The sequence below is a fragment of the Podarcis cretensis genome (genome assembly GCF_951804945.1).
Source record: "Podarcis cretensis genome assembly, chromosome: 1".
Taxonomy (NCBI): domain Eukaryota; kingdom Metazoa; phylum Chordata; class Lepidosauria; order Squamata; family Lacertidae; genus Podarcis; species Podarcis cretensis.
The window spans coordinates 94,813,649-94,836,003 of NC_137170.1; the positions used below are offsets into that span (position 1 = coordinate 94,813,649).

At 41.8% G+C, this 22,355-nt stretch overlaps 2 protein-coding genes across 3 annotated transcripts in view; both read left to right on the top strand.

The window, feature by feature from the left end:
- LOC307226175 (uncharacterized protein) overlaps positions 1-22,355 on the top strand; it is a 244,021-nt gene that overhangs the window by 78,367 nt on the left and 143,299 nt on the right. The window lies entirely within an intron of this gene.
- On the top strand, positions 142-19,746 carry LOC307226214 (tetraspanin-6-like). Of its 2 annotated transcripts, none has more exons than XM_079994789.1 (7): positions 142-214; positions 11,737-11,925; positions 13,544-13,618; positions 15,045-15,140; positions 15,688-15,837; positions 19,108-19,191; positions 19,558-19,746. In XM_079994789.1, exons 2-7 carry the CDS (start codon positions 11,755-11,757, stop codon positions 19,624-19,626), a joined length of 645 nt encoding a protein of 214 aa, XP_079850915.1. In that variant the 5' UTR covers positions 142-214; positions 11,737-11,754; the 3' UTR covers positions 19,627-19,746. The 2 variants fall into 2 exon arrangements, with proteins under 2 accessions (XP_079850915.1, XP_079850914.1); XM_079994788.1 differs by lacking the exon at positions 142-214 and adding an exon at positions 10,079-10,525.

Below are 22,355 nucleotides of genomic sequence, written 5' to 3' on the forward strand. Positions count from 1 at the left end.
TAGGAAAGGCTGGAGGTGCAGGGTGGAGAGCAGACCGGCGCGGCGTGAGAGAGACACAGAAGATCACACCGCTAACAACTAGTGATCCATAGCGCAGGCAGCGTCGCCTCAGACCTGAAAGAAACCCCAGGGGCGTGCGCACCGTTGTCGTTGTCACAGGTGGAATCCCCTCAAAAAATAAAAAGACCGAAGAAGCGAACTTCGCATTATTTGAGTAGATGACTATTGTCAATGCAAGAAAGCAGTCATTACAAAAATAATAATGAGTGCATCTTTTCTAACTATAGCTGAGCCAAGATTTCACATTTTTTTCCTGATAAAGTTTCCTGGATTTTTTCTTTTTCTCACTACCTTAGAAAAAGGCCACTTTGATGAATTTTCTCTGAATTTTCTCGTTATTTATGAGTGGTAACCACCATTTTCTTAAAAAAAAAAAACAACAACAACAACTAGAGAACAACAGTGGTAAGGCAATTTGGACACTGTAAAATGGTGGCTAGGCTACCAATACAAGTTGCCGCTTCCGCCACTTGCAGCAGTAGGAAACAAAAAGATAAATCACCCTTAGGCTAAGTAAGAAGGAGCTATACTATTGCCTTTGCGGGGGGGGGGGTGAGCCCACCCCAAGGAAAATGTAGGATAACTCATCCACCCCCAGTAATTTGGCAAAATGCTCCTCTCTTACTAAAAATAATCAGATCTGGCAAAGCATCAACCAGTTCATAGAATCGTAGAACTGTAGAGTTGGAAGGGATCACGGGGGTCACTTAGTCCAACCCCCTCCAATGTAGAATCACAACTAGATCATGCATGGCAGATGGCCATCCAACTTCTGCTTAAAAGCTTCCAATAAATTAAGCGGAATAGAACTGATATGCACAATGTAGTTCCCTGTCCCTCCATCCCCCATCCCCATCATACCTACAATTCCTATTATAAAAAGTGGGCGGAAAACCAGGGAAATAAAAGGTGATTAAGCTGGTTCCAACACTTCTGCTTTTGCCTTCTGGGAGTTAAAAATAGTTGGAGTAAATCTATTATCCACCTTTAGACTGGTTCTAAATCCTTGTTTCAAAAAAAAGGAACACCGATACTGGGAGACCATCTGCTACTTCCCTTTCTATTTGAACTCAGTGTTTGGTATCTTCTTCTAAAATAAAAGGAACAATATGCCTTATTTGATGGGCAAGATAATAAAGTTCTACATTAGGAAGTCCCTCCACCCCCTCTCTCAAGGAGAGATATAGCTGCTTTCCTCTTATCCTAGGACGTTTACTCATAAAAATAGTATAATTTAATTGCCTGCAAGGATTGCAGTTGCTTGGACTTAATCCAAATCATAAGAGAATAATAGAAGAAAAAAGTAAGCTTAGGGAAAAATCTTGTTTTCACTGTAGGCTGGTTTTTACACACACTCACATATTCCTCTCTGTTGTCCATCCAGGCAGGCAAGAAGTTCAAGGACACATTGGCCCTCAAGGAGAGTGCAAAGCAGGGCCCCTGAGGGGTGTAGCTGGGAAGAGTCCCAAGGGCCAGAGAGAGAGGCTTGGAGGGCCACATTTGGCCCCTGGCCCTGAGGTTCCACATTCCTGTCCCAAGGGCTCAGTCAATACAAGGTTCTTCACCACCCCAGTGTTTTCCTCCCCATATCAGTCCTCTGGCATAGGTTAGGTTGAGATACATGGCTGGTCAGTTTCATAGATGAATGGGTTTGTAAACATGAGTCTCCCTCGTCCAAGTCCAGCACTGACCACTACACCATGATGATTACCAGACACTGAGAGATTACCTTGCCTACAGCTCCTACATGCCTCATCATTTATCATTTGTATTGGGCATTTGGCTGATCACTATAAGTGAAAGGAAAGGAAAGAATCCCCACCTCCTTATTTGCATTACTGCAAAGTTTGCTTGAGCATGTTGTAAAAGCAGTTAGATGCGTAAACACTACAAACAGGAGATAAGCCTCTAGAAATAGTCCACTCATGCTATAACTTTTGTTTGTGTACATAAGGCCAGGCGTTGAATATTTGTCCTTCGCTCTTTTAACTCATGACATCATTCACATGTGAGCCAAGGGCAACTTTGGAAGAAAGGCTCTAGACCCAGCCATATTTGTTCCATATGGTTTTGTGGGTAAAGGGGTTTTGATGGAAGAACATGCTACTTTTATCACTAGGTACCATACGGTACTTAAAATGAACTGAATCTGAATTGTCATGTCCCTCACACACGTTAAACCAAGCTTTCTGCTAAAAGTACCAGTGCTTTATTCCTTCCCTCCACCCACTTTTGTCAGGGAATTGGAACGCGGGGGCAGATGAGGCAATAAACTGAAACCAGTATATTTTCTCCATAAATGATCCAAATAATTTGATTGCTGGGATTTTATCTGGTGAGGTGATCCCACCTTCCTGCATTCAGATTCCACACCCAGCCACAAGGAAACCTTTGGCAGCTGCCCAAGTGCCTCCCAAAGTTAGGGAGAAGTATGCTGTGCAATTGATAAGCAGATGGTAAGTCGCTTCCACAGGAGACAGTGATGTTCACCAGCTTCAATGGCTTTAAAAGAGGATCATATTCATGGAGTGTAAGGCTACCAAAGGCTACAAACCACAATGGTTGTGCTCTGCCTCCACTGTCAAAGGCAGTAATGCTTCAGAATTGCTGGAAACTGCTCAGGTCCTGCTTGCAGATTTCCCCACAGGCATCAGGGCGGCCACTCTGAGAACAGGATGCTGTACTAGATGGGTCACTGGCCTGATCCAGCAGGCTCTTCTTATGTTCTTGTGTTAAGAATTTCATACCCACCTATGCAGGTTCTGAAGCTGAACAGCAGAACGGAAGAGCAACTCTGAACCTGAAAGATAAAGAGGAATTGGGTTGGAATCGTAGAAGGCTTTTTTCCATGGAGTTTTCTTGGCAGGGAGACTAGAGTGGCTTGCTGGTTCATGGTCCAGGTGGATCACGTTTAGTCAAAACTCTCCACTGTGACCTGTCCGTCTTTGGTGGCCCTGCACGGCATAGCTCATAGCGTCTCTTAGTTATTCAAGCCCCTTCACCATGACAAGGCAGTGATCCTCAACAAAGGTCTGTATAGTTAAAGCTATGGTTTTCCCAGTAGTGATGCATGGATGTGAGAGCTGGACCGTAAAGAAGGATGATCGCCGAAGAATTGATGCTTTTGAATTATGGTGCAGGAGGAGACTCTTGAGAGTCCCATGGACTGCAAGAAGATCAAACCTCTCCATTCTGAAGGAAATCAGCCCTGAGTGCTCACTGGAAGGACAGATCCTGAAGCTGAGGCTCCAATACTCTGGCCACCTCATAGAATCATAGAGTTGGAAGAGACCACAAGGGCCATCGAGTCCAACCCCCTGCCAAGCAGGAAACACCATCAGAGCACTCCTGACATATGGTTGTCAAGCCTCTGCTTAAAGACCTCCAAAGAAGGAGACTCCACCACACTCCTTGGCAGCAAAATCCACTGTCGAACAGCTCTTACTGTCAGGAAGTTCTTCCTAATGTTTAGGTGGAATCTTCTTTCTTGTAGTTTGGATCCATTGCTCCATGTCCGCTTCTCTGGAGCAGCAGAAAACAACCTTTCTCCCTCCTCTATGTGACATCCTTTTATATATTTGAACATGGCTATCATATCACCCCTTAACCTCCTCTTCTCCAGGCTAAACATGCCCAGCTCCCTTAGCTGTTCCTCATAAGGCATCGTTTCCAGGCCTTTGACCATTTTGGTTGCCCTCCTCTGGACACGTTCCAGTTTGTCAGTGTCCTTCTTGAACTGTGGTGCCCAGAACTGGACACAGTACTCCAGGTGAGGTCTGACCAGAGCAGAATACAGTGGCACTATTACTTCCCTTGATCTAGATGCTATACTCCTATTGATGCAGCCCAGAATTGCATTGGCTTTTTTAGCTGCCGCGTCCCACTGTTGGCTCATGTCAAGTTTGTGGTCAACCAAGACTCCTAGATCCTTTTCACATGTACTGCTCTCAAGCCAGGTGTCACCCATCTTGTATTTGTGCCTCTCATTTTTTTTTGCCCAAGTGCAATACTTTACATTTCTCCCTGTTAAAATTCATCTTGTTTGTTTTGGCCCAGTTCTCTAATCTGTCAAGGTCGTTTTGAAGTGTGATCCTGTCCTCTGGGGTGTTAGCCACCCCCCAGTTTGGTGTCATCTGCAAATTTGATCAGGATGCCCTTGAGTCCATCATCCAAGTCGTTGATAAAGATGTTGAATAAGACTGGGCCCAAGACAGAACCCTGTGGCACCCCACTAGTCACTCTTCTCCAGGATGAAGAGGAACCACTGATGAGCACCCTTTGGGTTCAGTCAGTCAGCCAGTTGCAAATCCACTGAGTGGTAGCATAGTCAAGACCACATTTTACCAGCTTCTTTACAAGAATATCATGGGGCACCTTGTCAAATGCCTTGCTGAATTCAAGGTAGGCTACATCCACTGCGTTCCCTTCATCTACCAGGCTTGTAATTCTGTCAAAAAACGAGATCAGGTTAGTCTGACATGACTTATTTTTCAGAAATCCATGCTGACTATTGGTGATCACAGCATTCCTTTCTAGGTGCTCACAGACTGTTTGCTTAATGATCTGCTCCAGAATCTTCCCTGGTATTGATGTCAGACTAACTGGGCGGTAATTATTTGGGTCCTCACTTTTCCCCTTTTTGAAAATAGGGACAACATTTGCCCTCCTCCAGTCTGCCGGGACTTCGCCTGTTCTCCAGGAATTCTCAAAGATGACTGCCAGTGGTTCTGAGATCACATCTGCCAGTTCTTTTAATACTCTTGGAATACTTGGAATACTTTAATACTCTCTCACGAGGAGAGGAAACTCCTTGGAAAAGATCCTGATGTTGGGAAAGATTGAGGGCACAAGGAGAAGGGGATGACAGAGGACGAGATGGCTGGACAATGTTCTCGAAGGTACCAACATGAGTCTGACCAAACTGCGGGAGGCAGTGGAAGACAGGAGTGCCTGGCGTGCTCTGGTCCATGGGGTCATAAAGAGTCGGACACGACTAAACAACAACAGTAGAAGGCTTCAACAGCCTAGGCTGGCTCATTGTTTGAGCCAACAAACTACCTAGACACATACCTGGGATAGAGGTGGAAGAGTATATAGTTGGAACCACCCTTGTTGGTCAGTTAATTATGTTTGGAGTTGTTTTTTAAAAATGTTTTTATTGTAACGATTCAGCTCCCCTCACCCTCCAATTTCAGGGTTGTGTTTGCAGAAGCAAACACACACCAAAAAGTGTTTAATGGAATCTTGTTTAAAAACTAACCACATGTATTTGAGAAAGTAGTTTCCACACAAAAACTTTATGCTATAATAAATCTGTTAGTCCTGAAACTGCCACAGGACTCTGTTGTTTACTCATTATGGAAGTACAGTGTTGAAGGCACAGGATGTGGGTCCTGGCTGTGGACCCTTAATATATTATGTTGCTCCTAACTGGTCACTTATTGTTTTGAAAGCTATAAACATTTTTCAGACAGCTGCTACGGAGGCATGTTTAGGAAGCATAGTCCTGATGGGCTTATGCCTTGTTAAGGCACATTCTTTGGCCTATTGGTGATACAGTGGTACCTTAAGGTCTGTTCTTAACTTGAAACTGTTCTTAACCTGAAGCACCACTTTAGCTAGTGGGGCCTCCTGCGCCGCTGCTGCACAATTTCTGTTCTCATCCTGAAGCAAAGTTCTTAACCCAAGGTACTATTTTTAGGTTAGTGGAGTCTGTAACCTGAAGCATCTGTAACCTGAAGCTTCTGTAACCTGAGGTACCACTGTACTTGCAATTTTCCAAGCTTATAGACTACAAACCCCAAGGAGAATTTTCAAGCGGCTTCTGTATGAAACAAAAAGCAGGATAAAGTTACTGAGTGGATGCGTTTAGGGAAGCAGATGATTGAAGCTGAACTGTAAATACTGCAGTTCAGAGATGATTATCAGAAGATTAGGAACAGAGATGCCTAAAATGAGTTACAGTAAAAACGAGCAATGGATATGTGAGAATGTTAAGGAAGGTAGGAGAGGATATATTGTTTTGATATTATCCCTCCTTACTAATACTTACGCTAGTGAGTAAACAGCAGAGCACATTCCCTTTGCAACTTATTGGAAGCAAGCTGATGATTCATTAGAATCCTTCAATTAAGCAATCCAGCCTGGCTTGTCCCTGGTAAGTTTCCCCTTTATTTCCCTCTTAAAATAATAATAACACAACACAACACAGTCTTCTTTAAAAGTAAGAACAAAGTTTTACTCACACTCAGCTCACAGCAGTAATCTGAAGGCAGGCTTTATCTTGTGGTTACAGTGAAAAGAAGTCTGAGCTACACCTCAGACTTCTGCTTGTGGGCTCCATCACATGTGAAGGCTGAGCCATGCGCTGGCTAAGAGCCAGGAGAGCAAGAGTCCAAGGGGGAGATGGTTGCGTGGCCAGCCCTTTTATCTGGTCAGCTAGGGTCATGCCCATCTCCCTGATCACACACAGGACATCCTGCCTGTCTCCCTTGCCTGGAGCCACATTCCCCTATGGGTCCATTATAGGCAACAGGAAAACGACTGCTCTAGTAATAATAACATCCCACAGGATATGGAGTGGTGTGGATGTGAGTTGAAGATGTTTATGCAGGGTCCTTTAACTACTGTTGCAAGAGCAATGCAGATTTAAGACTTCTTTGACACAGCGATCTCTCACTCTCAGCTCTCAGCTCTCCTCCTCATGGACCCACTCTCTGCCCACACAATCCCGCACTCAGGTTCTCGCTCTCCTCTTCCCACCAGACCCACCCTCTGCCTGCATAGTTTGGGGAAGGAGGAAGAAGAGACTGAATACATGAAAAAGGTGTCGAAACAGGATAGGTGACACTTTTCTCAAACAAATGATCACGTTTTTCTAGGGACCGGTAGCAACCCTGGTTACACATGACAATACCACCCAGTGTTGTTAACTTCTGTGCATATATACCCAACTAAGCACCAAGGCCGTTGATAACTGTTCTGGTACATGTGTGAACATTTCCATTACTAAAGGTGTTTATACCTCCACCGATGAGCAACCCTGTAGGATATAATGTCATACAGTGTATGGCACGTGTGACAATTTTGCACATTCTTTGTGTGTGCTGCACTGTATTGCATTCTGTTGTGTCCTATGTGGTGCTTGTGTTGTGGGGAGTACATTATCTAATGTTTGCATGTGTTCTGTCCTATTATATTTTGTTCTGTTTGGCATATGTATTGTCTTGTGTGTTACTGAAGAATAGCTCAGCCGGTAGAGCACGAGACTCTTAATCTCAGGGTTGTGGGTTTGAGCCCTACATTGGGGAAAAGATTCCTTCATTGCAGGGGTTGGACTAGATGACCCTCATGGCCCTTTTCAACTCTACAATTCTATCTCTTATACCTGCTTATTTCTCACATCGGAGTAAACAGGATTTAGACTATGCACATTTAGTTGGGAGAAAGCCATGGGCATAGCCATGAGGGTGGCAGGGAGGCAGCTGCCCCCTCAGTCAAGTAAATAAATAAAAATACCTAACTAACTGACCAACTACATTGCAAATAACTTGGTTCTGCCCCCCTCTAAAACAAATCCTTGCCACACCCATGGAGAAAGCCCAATCAAATTAAATGGGAGCTACTTCTGAATAGATCTCCATAGGACTGTGCTGGTAAGGGGTTTACTTTCACTGGTTCATGCCCTAAATCTCTTCTCTTTTTTTAGAATCAAAATGTTTCTTTTTGTTATGTGTCATGCTGGAGCACACCTGCAATTTGGCCTCACAAAATCTGAAGACATTTCAGAACTACAGAGGAGAGCCTCTTCCTCCAGCTTACTAGCAGTAAAAAGGTTCTGAAATGGCACCGCATGTACAACCTTTTGTTTATTATGGAAACACTTTAATCGCAAATGAAGTCAATTATCTAAGCAGCTGGAGTTGAAAATGTGAACAATGGAATAGTGACATTCCTGGATTTGCATGTAAAATGCTTGACTGGTAATGAAGAGATCAACTACAATCAGGGTCAAAGAATATTATTCTAGGCATTCTACATTTAATCCACTAAAAGCAAAGAAACCTGGAATACTCAGATCTCTCAGGAACAATTCACACATTGCTTACATTTAAAGTGCTTAGGACCCCTTTATGTTAAGATTCACTTATATGAAATGCATTTAATTAAAAATGTTTAGAATCCATCTTATATAATTATCCTTCAGAATCTATTGAGCTGCCTTGCTGAACCGTATAAAAACAAAGCTATTTCAAACAAAAAGGAAACAGCAGCAGTAAAAAAGCACAGCATACCCAGATAAGGAATAAGGACGGCTAATTGTATCCTGAACCTAAGGCCCTCTGAATTTGCAGAGCCTTAGCCTGTCAACCCAAGCATGAATCAGGTGAATATTTCCTGGAAAGGTGATTAGATGCCACCACTGAAAGGACTCTGTTTCACATTGCCACACACGGCATATCAGCATCACACCTGAGGCTCCATCTACTCAGTCGCTTTCTTTGCTTTGCCAGCACGAGTGCAATGAAAGACAGAAAGATAGACCTGGAGAGGGGAGAGATTCATTCTGTTAAAGTTCCAGCAATATTTTCAGAAACCTAGCAAGGGAGCCAGAGGTTGCAAACAGGAGTAGTTCATGTTGTGAACTACAACTCCCATCATCCCTGATTATTGGCCATACTGGGTAAGGCTGATGGGAGTTGCAGTTCAATGATATCTGGAATGTTGACTATGGTACAACCTCCCAAAAATATTCTTTAGACTCTCATGCCTAGAGTGCTGGATGGTGTGTGTGGGGGGTGTGTGTGCTAGCTTGCTGGGAATGCCTAACTTTCTAATGCCTGCAAGCCACAAAAATGCTGAACTTCAACACTTGCACTGGCTGGAGCTCTGTAGGCTTAAATAATAATAATAACATCCCCATAGACTTTCTTCTGCCAAGAGCAGGACTGCCAGGTTCTGCGTATGGCCATCATTATGGCTTTGTTCATATACATAAAAGCCGAGACATGGTCTGGGACACAGTGGTAAAATGCTGGGAGCTGGTTCATACTTGGGGGGGGGGGAGTCAAAAACAGACTGTTAATATTAATGTACACTGGCAAGAAAGTTCTAGTAATTTTTCCATGCAGGTGCAGACATGGCTGTTCTTGCACCCAGCTTTGATTCCACGCCAATACAAGCTGTTGTTTGCTGGCGAAGGACGGTTGCTAAATGGAGATACTTTTGAGTCCTGAGATTTTAAATATTTTTAAAAGCAAAGCACAGACTCAAGAATCCCCCCTCTGGTCAAGCTGGAACATGGCCTGATTTCTTTCTTTAATTTATTAGTTTTAAAAAAAGTCAATACAGTACTGTATCTGCAATTGCAGTTGCAGATAACAACACTAATTAGCATTAGCATTAACAGTATCTAATAAGTTCGTTTCATTTATTTAAGACAAGTCAATGATGAGAAAAAATGTTTGAGTTCTGGCTTTAATGGTGCATCTGTTGCAGAGCAAGTCACAATTAGGTGTTCTTGTCTCTGAAAAGCTTCGAGAATACTACTAATGACTGGTTGGACCTGGACTGCCATGGTCTCCTTGCAATGGCATATGGAAGCAGTATTTTACATCAGTAGGCAAAGCTTGTTTTCTAAGCATTTCACCACAACCATGAGAACTAGACCCTTTATTCTACATTGCTGAACTTTTCAGTATTTCAGATTCTGCAACAACTTCCATGATAAAGCCCAGATGCTTTCAGAATAACAGCCATTAAAATATAAGGGTTTGATGATAGCTTCCTTTCTATATTTATTCTGCAGTGTACCACCATTCAGATTGAAAAATCCACAACAGGACAATATTTTTCTTAGGACCAGAGAAAGTAGTGAACAAATTTTCTGGCACTTCAGAACTCTTTAAAGCTTTTCAGTTATTTTGTAAGTTGAATTTCTCTGATGAACCAACCCAACTCCCTTTACTTTTTGTCATCCAGATTGCTTTTTTATTTTATTTTTTGTACACAGCTAATGACTATGCACAAGTGTCTTACTTCATTTGTTTATGGATGTTGGTATTGATAATTAGAAGGCATGAGGAGTGATCTCTATCCCTACATAGTGACTGGTAATTCAGCATATAGAAGTCTGGAATAAGTTGTTTCAGGAGCAATGCATTATGTGACCACAGCTGATTTAGTTTGTTTTACCTCACCACTCCAGAATAAGTGATTTAGGACTTTTAACAAACCTGTTCCTCTCTATAAAGCACTTGACATTTTCCATTAAAAGGATAATTAACTTGAAATTGGTGACAAGTGCAACAATTGAATGCACATTAGAGTTAGTATATCTATCATCACTACTGGTTATTCAGGAGGTGTAAGACAGAAGTTAGTAAGCAAGATGAATGAAAAAGGGATTAGTAATTTTGAAAGATTTGTTAAAATTTGTTTTTGGCTGGCTATCTTCTTTTATTGGGTAAGTTACTTTTAGTGGCATATTTAGGTTTTGTGTTGAAATGTAGTGATTTGAGTAGAAGCTGTATAATCTATTACATAGCTTTTTTGTTGTTGAGTGAAACATTCTTTATGCTTACAAATTGAATTGTGTTTGTGTGCAATCAGCTTCTGGTTTTGTTTTAGTTGTTCTACTGCTGTGCTTTCCAATAATTGTATAGATTTGTAACAGCTATAGGTTAGAAGTCTTAAGATGCCACTGTAAGGTTTCTGTGTAAAAAGTACTCTAGATAATTTTCTAGCAACCTTTCAAGTTGTACAGTGTTAATGAACATAGCCTCTTTTAACAAGTTAAAATAGTTCTATTAAAATCTGTTTGGTCATCCAGTGTTGTTTAACAAAAATTATACACTCCCAGTTTTTGAGAAAATAAGGCTGTAATCCTAACCCCAATGAGTAAAACCCATTGTGTTCAATAGGACTGGGTTCTTAGTAGGCATCATTCTTCTTCTTTTTATTTTTATTTTATTTATTGCATTTATATCCCACCATTTTTCAAGGAGTTCAAAGTAGCATACGTGGCTCTTCCCCAACTCATTTAATCCTCATAACAACCCTGTGAGGTAGGTTAGTCTGAGAGGCGGTGACTAGACTAAGATCACCCAGCGAGCTTCATGGCAAACTGGAGATTTGAACCCTGGTCTCCAAGGTCCTAGTCCAACATTTTAACCACACTGGCTCCCCTTGTATTGAGACATAATGAGAAAGTCAGACTTTCCTATTGGCCTCCTTCCTAAAAAGAAGTGCTTATGCAACACAAAACTTAAGAAAAAGGATGAATACAAAACTGATTGTATTTATATTGAGATAAAGAGGTGGTATGGGTGAAACGGAAAGGCAGTACAAGTCCAGGCCCTCCATGATGCAACTTAGAACTGGTAAAAAAAGCAAAGCCTGAAAGAGTACTGTACTGATATAAATTAGCTTTTATATTCTACATAGGAACAGCCAGCCCATGCAGGATGATACACCAAGGCTTGATCATTTGCAATCAGATTTACAATGGGGAAATTAAAGCAGTCCTTAATGCAGAGACTAGGGGGCAATTTAACAAGTTACAGAATGCTTGTTTGTCATTTTTTAAATTATTATTATAAACTGTGTGTGACTAATATGCATGTTTCCTCAAGAGTAAGCTTTCACAGCTTCTTTTATTGACTCTTAACATTCTAGGTCTCTGGAGTTGTATTAATGTCCACTGGAGTATCTGTTCAGGTGAAGCTCCGTGATATCTATGTAGTGATAAATGATGCTGCTTCAGAAGTCCCTGTGATCATAACAGTTATTGGCACACTTGTTGTCCTTTCGTCAGCCTTTGGGAAAGTTGCTCTACTAAATCACAGTCCTAACTTGATCAAATTGGTAAGTAATGATACCCAGATTTCTAAGTCAGATCCAAAGCATGAGTAGGCCTTTAAATTTAGCTGAATCTTAACCTCTACCCCTTTTGAAGGCACAGAGGAGGGCTGGGTCAAGAGATGCCATACTGTAATTGATTTTTTTTTTTTTAAGTTGCAGTGCTTTCTTATCTGGGTTGTGTAATTCAATGGGGAGGTGCGCTTAGGTCTCTCACCCATTCTTTTAATTCCTTGTAATACCCACAGGAAGAACTATGCTAGGCAACCGTCCTGAAAACCACAAATAATAAATGTATTGTTGCCTAAGCATAAGAAATAGGCAAGAAATAAACTAGTAATCTTGCACAATTGATTTCCCCACCCTCACTCAAAAGAGATTAGGTTCAGAGCAAACGGTATAATGACCCGTCTTTAGAGCAAGTAAAAACTTTCTGAAGACCATAGGCCCTGTACAGTGGAACCTTGGGTTAAGTACTTAATTCGTTCTGGAGGTCCGTTCTTAACCTGAAACTGTTCTTAACCTGAAGCACCACTTTAGCTAATGGGGCCTCCTGCTGCCGCCGCACTGCCGGAGCACAATTTCTGTTCTCATCCTGAAGCAAAGTTCTTAACCTGAAGCACTATTTCTGGGTTAGCGGAGTCTGTAACCTGAAGCATATGTAACCTGAAGCGTATGTAACCCAAGGTACCATTGTACACATTAGCCATTATTCTGCCCCTATTGTATTCCCATTCCTGGCTTGCGTGTACACACCACATTACCCACAATGCAGAGCTATCCTATGGTTTGTTGAGGAAAAACTGCTGTTTGATGTGATTTCCCTCAAACTAGCTTCAATCTAAAAGGCAAATTAAACCACATTCCATTCGCAGACAAGCTGAGGTGTGTAACTTTGAGACATCCATTGCAAATTCACAGATGGCAGCGTGTGTGCGGATGACAACTTCATGAATGGGAATTGGAGGGGGTACCAAACAGGTATCCCTGCCACCTCTCTGGTGTACTTAGCAATATGCAAATGCATTGTGTTTTAAGCCACTAATGTGTACATATCTTATATGAAGGAGTTTTTGAGTATACTTTGTGATAAGTAAAAAATCCTGCTTATGTAGGTAACTGTTCTTCATCTCAAACCCTGTTCTCTTGTTCAGCTGGGAAAACTACTCCATCCGAGTGTGTGCCTGTTGGCTTTTAATACTGAACACATGCCCCAAAATATGTTGTTTTAGAAGTGAACATATAAACAGTGGTATACACTTTAACCACAGCAGGTTAATTTACCATGTATGGACCTGAAGGCTGAACTTGGATATGATCAGCCATTTGATTTTGACTATTCCTAAGTGTGACTTCATCTCTTAATCTATATTGGTGCCAGTGATAATGGACAAAATGTTGAATTTGGCTCTGTAGGCATCATACAATCAACTTGGCATCTCAGATAAATTAAAGTTAGACTAGGGGATGTGGGAGACCTGGGTAGATAAATAAGAAAAAAATGAGGGCACCAATGCAATTTTCTGCAATTATTTTTAAAAAAACACTTAGCACAATCCTGATGTTTGTTGTTGTTGTTGTTAAGAAAATGACCTTTAAGCTGAAAGCAACTCTTCGTTTCTAGTTCATAGGCATATTGTTGGCACTGTTGGTACTTGAAATCACAGTTGGTGCTGTCGCCTACACTTACAGACATAAGGTAAGTTTTGTACTAAAACATGGCACCACCTTAAATAGTTTTTTGGTGATGTTGGAAAGATGTAGAACTAGAGTCTTACCTAAAGTCAATATTCTTAAAGAGAAGTGGGCAATTGCAGTAAGTGGGATGGGAACATATTTTATTATTTCAAACTGATGCATAACACTCATGTGCTTACCACTTTCCACAGCAAGGAGGTATTTCTTTCCTTCTCTGTCCTCCTCCAATAAAACAAAAACCTTTTTAAATAAATGTCCCAATCCAATAGCTTGTGCTTGCAGCCTCGGCTCTGTATACCTGAAAGAGCGTCTCCACCCCCAGCTTTCAACCTAGACACTGAGGTCCACCTCTGAGGGCCTTCTGGCAGTTCCCTCACTGTGAAAAGTGAGGTTACAGGGAACCAGGCAGAGGGCCTTCTCAGTAGTGGTGCCCTCCCTGTGGAATGCCCTCCCATCAGATGTCAAGGGGATAAGTAACTATACAAACTTTAGAAGACATCTGGAGGCAGCCCTGTATAGGGACGTTTTTGATGTTTAATGTTTTATTAAGTTTTCATTCCATTTTTAATTAAATCTTCAGCATTGAATTGAGTTTTTCTTGGAATATTTAACTGTGTGTAAGCTTTTAACTGCCTACAATGTGCTCAATAAATATGGAATAGAAAGGCTGAGGGAGAAAGTATGAAAATAATTTGTCTTGGCTACATTTTCCAATTGGTAAGGTGGACAAACCTCAGAAAGCAAATGAGGTAAACCAGAAGCCTTGCAAGAAACATTAGTGCCAGTCATGTCTTCATAGGCTTTGCCACTAAACTGAAACACCAGAGAAAATACGGAAACACTTCTGCACAATGTTAGACTATACCACAGATGGTCCCCATTTTTTCTCCAGAGCTAGTGTAAGAAGTGCTTCCTTAACCCAAATATGTAAATGGATTTCCATTCCTGCTTCTGCCTTGAGTGAGACCCTGTGTGTTGCAAGTTGATGTACAAAAGGGGTGTTAGCTTGGAAGCAGTCAAGTAATATGCAGTCTAGTAATTATGCTTGGAACCTTGTAACTTGTTAATGATCCACCTGTTGAATGTGCCAGTGTCTCTCAGATGTTTGAATTCCCCTTTCTCTTCCTTACCTGCCACACAGAAAAGATAATATTGCGTAGTCCTAATTTAAGTGATTATTTTAGATGGATCCTTCTAGCATACAAAATGCTGTTCTTGCGTAAACTTTCATGGCCAGAATTGTGGGAGCCAAGCTAAGTGGAGGGAAAGGGCCCACTCAGTAAGAGTCCAATTGATTGATTAAGACACAACTTCCACTTGTGTGCTTGAAGTCCTTTCATAAAAAGAAATGGTTCTCCTTAGCTCTACCGTCCTCCATGCAAATTATTTTCTCCTGCCTTTGGAAAACCCTGTGTGTGTTAATGCAGTTGCATCAGACTTTGTTGAGCGATACCTTGAAGACATTGGACAAATATAATGAAGAAGTGCAGATCACCAAAGGGGTGGACTCTTTACAGACAGAGGTAAGCAAACTTTCTTTTCAATTACAAAGAGCAGAGAACTAATGGTGAAGCCCAGTATTCTGGTAACATTTAAGAAGCTCAAGCGGGAATAACAATATATTTTTTCAGTCTTTCTATGCTGCCATCTAAAGGCTATTGGATTAGACCAGAAAACCCACTGGTCCTGGAAAGAAAAGGGAGGAATCTCTCTAAGTCAAGGAGGCACAACTTTGAAGATGGCATGATAGAATGATTGCTTTTTGAGATTTTCTGTCCCACCATTTTCTCTGGTTGAAAAAGACTTTGTAGGGCTTAAAATAAAACCCTTGCAAAACCTGTCTGGCTAGAGTTGACAATGGGAATAAAAGAAATTAGTGTTCACCCTATGGCTGTGACAAATTGTCATAGCGCCTTCAGATTACCTGTTTAGCAGAATAGCATATTAGTATAAGTAGAATCTTTCTTCATACTTTTTGTTGTTGTTAAGAAGAGTTGTTAGGCTTTCATCAACAACTACACTATCTGTTCCACTGCTTACCAACCTAAATTCCTTTCCCTTCCACTCTAGTTCCAATGCTGTGGTGCAGAGAACTATACCGATTGGCTGAACACAACATTTGGGTCTCTCTCTTCATCTGTCCCAATAAGCTGTTGCAGAGTACCTGTGGAAAACTGCATCACAGATCTAAGCAAAGACACAGCAGGCATTAACCAGCAGGTAAACGTCATATTGTCAAAAACCACATCTTGCATGTCTTGTCTCTTAAGGGAAATGTGTGTTTGAAACTAATATCCTTCAAAGTGGGCAACCAGTTAGGGATGTGCTAGCAAATAAAATGGGCTAGAGCCAGGTGAAAACTAGAGTGCAAGTCTCCCTCTAAAGTCAACCAAACACAGATTAGTGCACATAATCATGTCTACCAAGTGGCAGTGTGGTCCGTGATGTGGGCACATTTTGCAGCCAGCATTGCACCTTCCAGTAGCCAACCAGCAGAGTTATTTAAGGTGGTCCAGAGATTGCAGATTCTCCTTGTGGGGGAAGGGCCCCCTGGAGGGCCTGCTGTGAACAACTGGCTGCACATTGTGAGGATAAAGTCACCCTACTTTTCAATTAACTTGACACTGCAGCTTCTCTTGAAGCATCCAAATCTATAGTCTGTGACATGTTGTGAAACTGATTTCAGATTATGTGGCCTGATGATGTGGACATCTGTATAGGGAAGTTTTTCAAGTTTTAATGTTTTAGTAAGGTTTTTATATACGCTCAAAGCCATCCAGAGTGGCTGGAGCAACCCAAACAGATGAGCAGGGTACAAATAATAAATTGTTGTTATTATTTGCTTGTGGCTATATGCCCAACCATGTGTCTTCTTGACCCCCCAACCCCTGGCTATAGGGCATAGTCGAGAGTAACATTGGGAGTGTGTTTTTTGTCTTCCTTGGAGTTCTGCTACAGAGGAGTACAGGGCACTATTTTATTCCCAGTGCTATATCAATCTGCATGGAGCTGTTGAGAGCGAAATTAGGAGATTTGGGGCAAGATGCCATCAGTATGTTGATGTCACTCATCTCTGTCTCCATAAAATCTGAATTGGGAGAGGCCTTGTGAGCCCCAGATTGGTGCCTAGATGTAGTGGTGGAGCAAATAAGGGAAAATAAACTCTATCTTAGCAAAATAGAGGTGCTCTGAGTGAGTGGTTCCTGCCTCTGAGAAACTGGCCAATTCCCATCTCTAGGTACTCCCTCTGAAGGAGCAGACTTGCATTCTGGGGGTGATTTTGGAGTCAGCTGTGTGTCTGGAGGCCTAGGTAGGAGCACATTTTTTTAACTGTGTGGCAGCTGCAGCTGCTCCTGGACTGGTATAGCTTAACCATAAGTAGTCCAAGCACATGTACCGGTTAATACTGAATTACTGCAATGAACTTGATGTGTTGCTCCTGTTGTGCTTGTCCTAGAAACTACTGTTAGCGCAGAATGATGAAGCACAATTGCTGACAGGAGGGAGAACTTATCAGCATATAACACCTGCACTGAGATCTGCACTGGCTGCCAGTTTGTTACCAGGCCAAATTTAAGGTGTCACTATTACTATATAAAACCCTTAACAGCTTGGGACCAGTTTACTTAAAGGATCACAATATATGCCCACTCTACCATTTCAGCCTATGGAACTTGCACTTTTACAAGTGCGACATAATTTCCATTCAGCACTTGCAAGCAAATCATCCTTCAATGCGGCAGTTTGTAATATTGTTTTAAAATAGCCGATTTTATATTTTGACATTTTGTCAAATTATTTTTAAGGTTTGCTTCCATTGGTCTTTTAAAATGAGTGTTTTATATTGCTGTTTGTAAATCACAAGCAGTGTGTACGTTTTGTTAAATGAAATGAGTAAATAGAGTGCTCATTTTACATCAATGCATCTGTGAACAGGAAGAGCTGTTGCATGTACAGAGAACACATTAAATCGCCTGTCTCTTAATGTAGCTGTCTATAATGTGTACACCCCACCACACACACCAGAGTGAGCCCAACCAAATTTGGTGTGACATCTTATTTCTCAGTGTGACCAGCACATCTTGGAATACTTAATATGCATGAAAAACATCAGGCTACCATCCTCATGCTTTAGATCTGTCCTGAGTTCTAAGCTGATGGGGAACGTTTGGAATTCCAACACTTTGGTTTGGTGTTCAGATATGACAAAGCAAAACTCCATGTACTGTTATGAAAGGGAAAAGAAATCAATCCTATTTATATAAATAGCAGGATGTTCAGTGATGTACCCCTGCACAAGGTTTGTCTCCTTGTGATGAGAGAGTATGCACTAGGGACTTCTATTGTATTCCTGTAACATTAATGCAAGCATATTGCACTGAAGCTAGCAGCACAATCACTAATCATGTAGGAGTTTCCTGAAACTCCCACTGAACTCCCAGTGATCTTACTCTGCCCAGATTCTAAATGCTGATGCTGAAGAACTTATACTCCCATCTTCCAGACAGGAAGGAGGTTGCCCATTCAGGGAAGCATGGCTCACGTAAAGGAAATATCTGCTGATAATCTCTCACCATTAGCCATTTCTGGGCTGGTTCGTTTTTAAGTGACTTCTTTGCTAACGCTTTCTTCGCATGCCAGGTCTACGTTTCTGTTGCAGTAACTTTTGGATTTCACTGAGTGTTTGAAAGTCACAAACTGATTCGGGACTTTGGTCCCAGCACTCTTGGTAGCAGCCTCCAGAAGTGCTCTTAAATGAAGGACCAGGTTAGGAATGTGGCATGGCTGGGCTCTCCAGATAAAAACGTCTAAAAGACAATGATCTACATTGTTTTAGACTGCATATATAGTTGTGTCTAAGCCCTGATCTGGTGCTTGATAAATGAGTCTTAATGTTGCAAAACCTTCAGACCTTCCAAGCTGGCTTGGACATTGCATTCCACCTTGATTCTTTCTCTTGAAGAGGGGGAGGCATTAATTCATTTTTAGCTAGAGGTTCTCGTTCTTATTGTTTAACCCTTGGAGGCTTCCCCATCTGTTTCCCATGCAAAGAAAAGCAATGACTGCTGACTTTCCCATCTATCAACCATTTTGGGGAGGAGGGTAGAGGAGATCAGCTTTTTTGCCTCTTGTGATGGTCCCCTTACCTACTGCCTTTAGGAAGATATGGGGATATGATTTAGCTAACACTGGCGGGAGTTGGGAGTCAAGGAATGGTGCCTGTGGATTTAATGATGGGCGTCACTACTTTCTCTCATAATTTGACAGCAGGAATAAAAAGAACTGGAGCTTCTGAAGACACTCTCTCTCTCTCTCTCTCTCTCTCTCTCTCTCTCCCTTTGTGTGTGTGTGTTTGTGTGTGTGTGTGTGTAGGAATCTTAATCACAATGTGAAACTTAGATTTTCATTTATTTAAAAAGTTTTGCATTTGATTTTGAAGGTGCGCCTTGCAGCAATTAAAATATCAGGTTTTTCTCTTTCTTTCTCCAGGGGTGTGTTCTAAAACTGAATAATTGGGTTGAAGAGCACATTGCTATACTTGGAGGGGTTGGTCTTTTTGCTGGAGTTGCACAGGTAAGCATGAAGTGTTAAACTGAAGTGTTGGACTGGTCTATCAAGTAGATCTAGATTTAAACACTATAGATGGGTGCTATTTGATGTTGATGTTGACAAATGTGAGAGCCAGGCTTTCGAAATTTAGAAATAAGAACCAGCCAGATGCATTTGGGTTTTCTTAAAATGTTTTTTTCTAATGTGAGGTGACAATCCTTATATTTCACATTGGAAACAATGAGCCAAGTGGTTGCCCCAGTGTATATAAAAAAATACATCTAGAGCAAAATAATTCTGATTACTGTCTATTGTGTCTTCCTTCTTTGTGTTTCAAGTACCCAAATACCCAATCCTAAATTTTCTGTATGTTCTGTGCTTTCTTTCTAGCTATTTGGGATTCCAGTTTGCTATCTGCTGTTGAGAACGCAAAAAGAAAATTATGAACAAATTGAATAAGTTTCAAGAAGCTGATGTGAATTCTGCAGCTGGGATTGGAAGAAAACATTTAACAGTGCTTCACTTTTGGGGGGTCCTGTTTGTTGTGTAGTGCATAAATAAAATACTTACATCACTCCAGTGTGGTAGTTCTCAAACTTTCTACCATCCCACGGCCCATTTCAAATGGTTATACAAATTGAGACCTACTGCTCAAAAAATGGCTGCGGATGGAAGCACCATTTGTTGCATCACTTTCTCTCGATATCTGATCCGCAAATTTCTAAAAAAGTTATTCGTGAGTTCCTTCTATGGAACTTCCTGCCACAATTCAGCTTTTCTCAGGACAGAGATAGTGGCTCTGGAGATATTATGAACCCACCTCCCCATTTCAGGCAGAATTTTATGCAGAGGTGCTGCTGTTGTATAGATCCTCACCCACTCACCCCACACATTGCCTCTTGGTGTCTTTATGCAGCTCCTATGCTTTCTTATCCACTCTTCCTTCCATTCTTAGCATGTGCCCTCTGGACCTACCCCAAGCTACCAGTTTCTTTCATTCTTCCTTCGTGCTCCTTTTTTTTACATCTATTTCTTTCTCTTAATAAGTTTTCCTCTTTTCTCTGCTTCTTTCCTATTTCTGTGTGTGTGTGTGTGTGTGTGTGTGTGCGCGCGCACACACACACACACACAGACCCCCCTCCTACCTCTTACTTACCTTTCAAGGCACCCTCTAGCCCTTTTCCTTGAAGAGCCTTCCCTTCTCTGCCTGCCAAAGTTCCCCATCTCCCTCATCTTTACTTGGTATGTATACGCTGCTGTTGACTTCTTAGCAAAACTGCCCAACGCTTGCTTGTCCTTATGAGGTATGAACTCATTGTTTAAACTGTGTTTATGGAAGACAATCTTACTCAGCTACGAGTAATTGCTAAAGAAGAAGGTAGCTGCTACCTTGGAGCTGGGCAGTAGAAGCTTTCTGGCTCAGCTGGAGACCAGGTGGGAAGGAAGATTTAGGGGGCTCTGTGTGTTTGTGTGTGGTCAGAAGGTTCATCAGCATCAGAATCACGGGTTGCTTTCCTGTCCTCCCCCCTCCCCGCACAATCATCCCTACCCCCCCTCCACACTTGGCCTGCCAGTCCATCCATCCAATTGTCCATTTCCCTTATTTCCTCTGCTTTTCTGTCCTACCACCTTGCCTTCTCACCTACTTCCACTTCCACATGTGACGATGCCGTGTGCTGGTGGGGTTCTGCTGGCAGTCAGGTGAGGGAGGAGACAGCAGGCAGGCTGTGACCCTGAGGCCCACTGCTAATTCCCCAGTCCAGTTTGAGGAGCACTGATCAATTTTTTCCCATGAAAGGATATATGCCCTGCTTAGAGGAAGTGTGTGTGTGTGTGTGTGTGTGTACAGGAGCAGCTCTACCATGAAGTAAAATGAGCTAGCTGCCTCTGGCTTGAACCTAGTCTGTTGCTTTTGGGGGCAATGGAAGACCCTGTCCCAACTGCCAGTCCAGTTGGCTACTGCACATGGAAAGATGACCAGTGGAAGGGCAGCGTCTTGTCTTGACCTTATTCCCCTCAAGCAACCAAGTATCGAGCCACCCCTCACTGTGATGTGCTAGTAATACAGCTATTCTCCATAGACAACTTAACAAGGATAACTATGTTTATAATAAAAAACTTAACTATGTAAAAGTTTTCTAGCTTCAACAACAAAGCTTCTATTTATAAGCTCATTCTAGTATAATGAATAACTTATACAAGTTGTTCTGAGAAATGAAGGCAGTGGCTTTGGAAGTTTCCTTTCCTCCTCCTCCTCTCTCTCTTGTCCCCTTTCAAAAACAACTACATAACTACACCTGGAAAATGATGTTAAGTCATTTTAGTACCTTGCAGTTTTTGAATTACAGCAGTCTTGGTAATGGGAACTGACAAGACATCACCTCAGTTAGTTTGATGGCTGGGACAATGGTAATCAAATCTGAAATAATGAAAAATTGTGTGGAAATGGGAATCATAAAGATTGGGGCTAAAACGCAAGCTGTCATCTTTTGCACAGGAATAGTACAATACTGCTTTGATTTCGATCGGATTCTTAAATGTGATGCAAGCTTTTGATTTCATCAAGCTGAATGTTCCCAAAAGGGGAAGGCTGTTTAATCTTTTCTCACCCACCGCCTATTATGAACTTCTGTATGATTAAAATCTTAGTGCTGCACTGAAAGATTTAGTCCTGATAAGCTAATATTCTACTGTTTCTGTAAACTGGGATCTCAGTAAACTAGGCTACCTCTCTGACATTAGAGTACCTCAGCTACACTGTGGCATCACTATTTCAAATGTAATTAACTTCAAAATCCTTTAATGCATTTCAATATAGGCTAAATGCCATATTTTTACCCAGCAGTGGTTTAAAGCTCTTTGAGTGGTAGGTTTCAGTTGCTTTTCAGATGTCCTTTGAATGTGTCAAGAGCCTCCATGTACATTACAAGACCTGAGCAAACATCCCCCCCCCCCCCCGATGCTGCTTTCTATATTCTGAGGGATCCTGCTCAGTTTTTGCCCGAAGGTTGCTCAGGCCTTTGTGGTGAATATATGGAGGTCAAGTATATAAACAAAGCTGCTCCCTCATTCCTCCCTCTCTATATTCAGATGCGTGAAAAGGGTGTCTGTTGATGGTGGGAACAAAGAAAGGAAAGGCTGGTGGGAACAAGGAAAAAACGAAGGCAATTGCCTCCAGTGTTGAATTG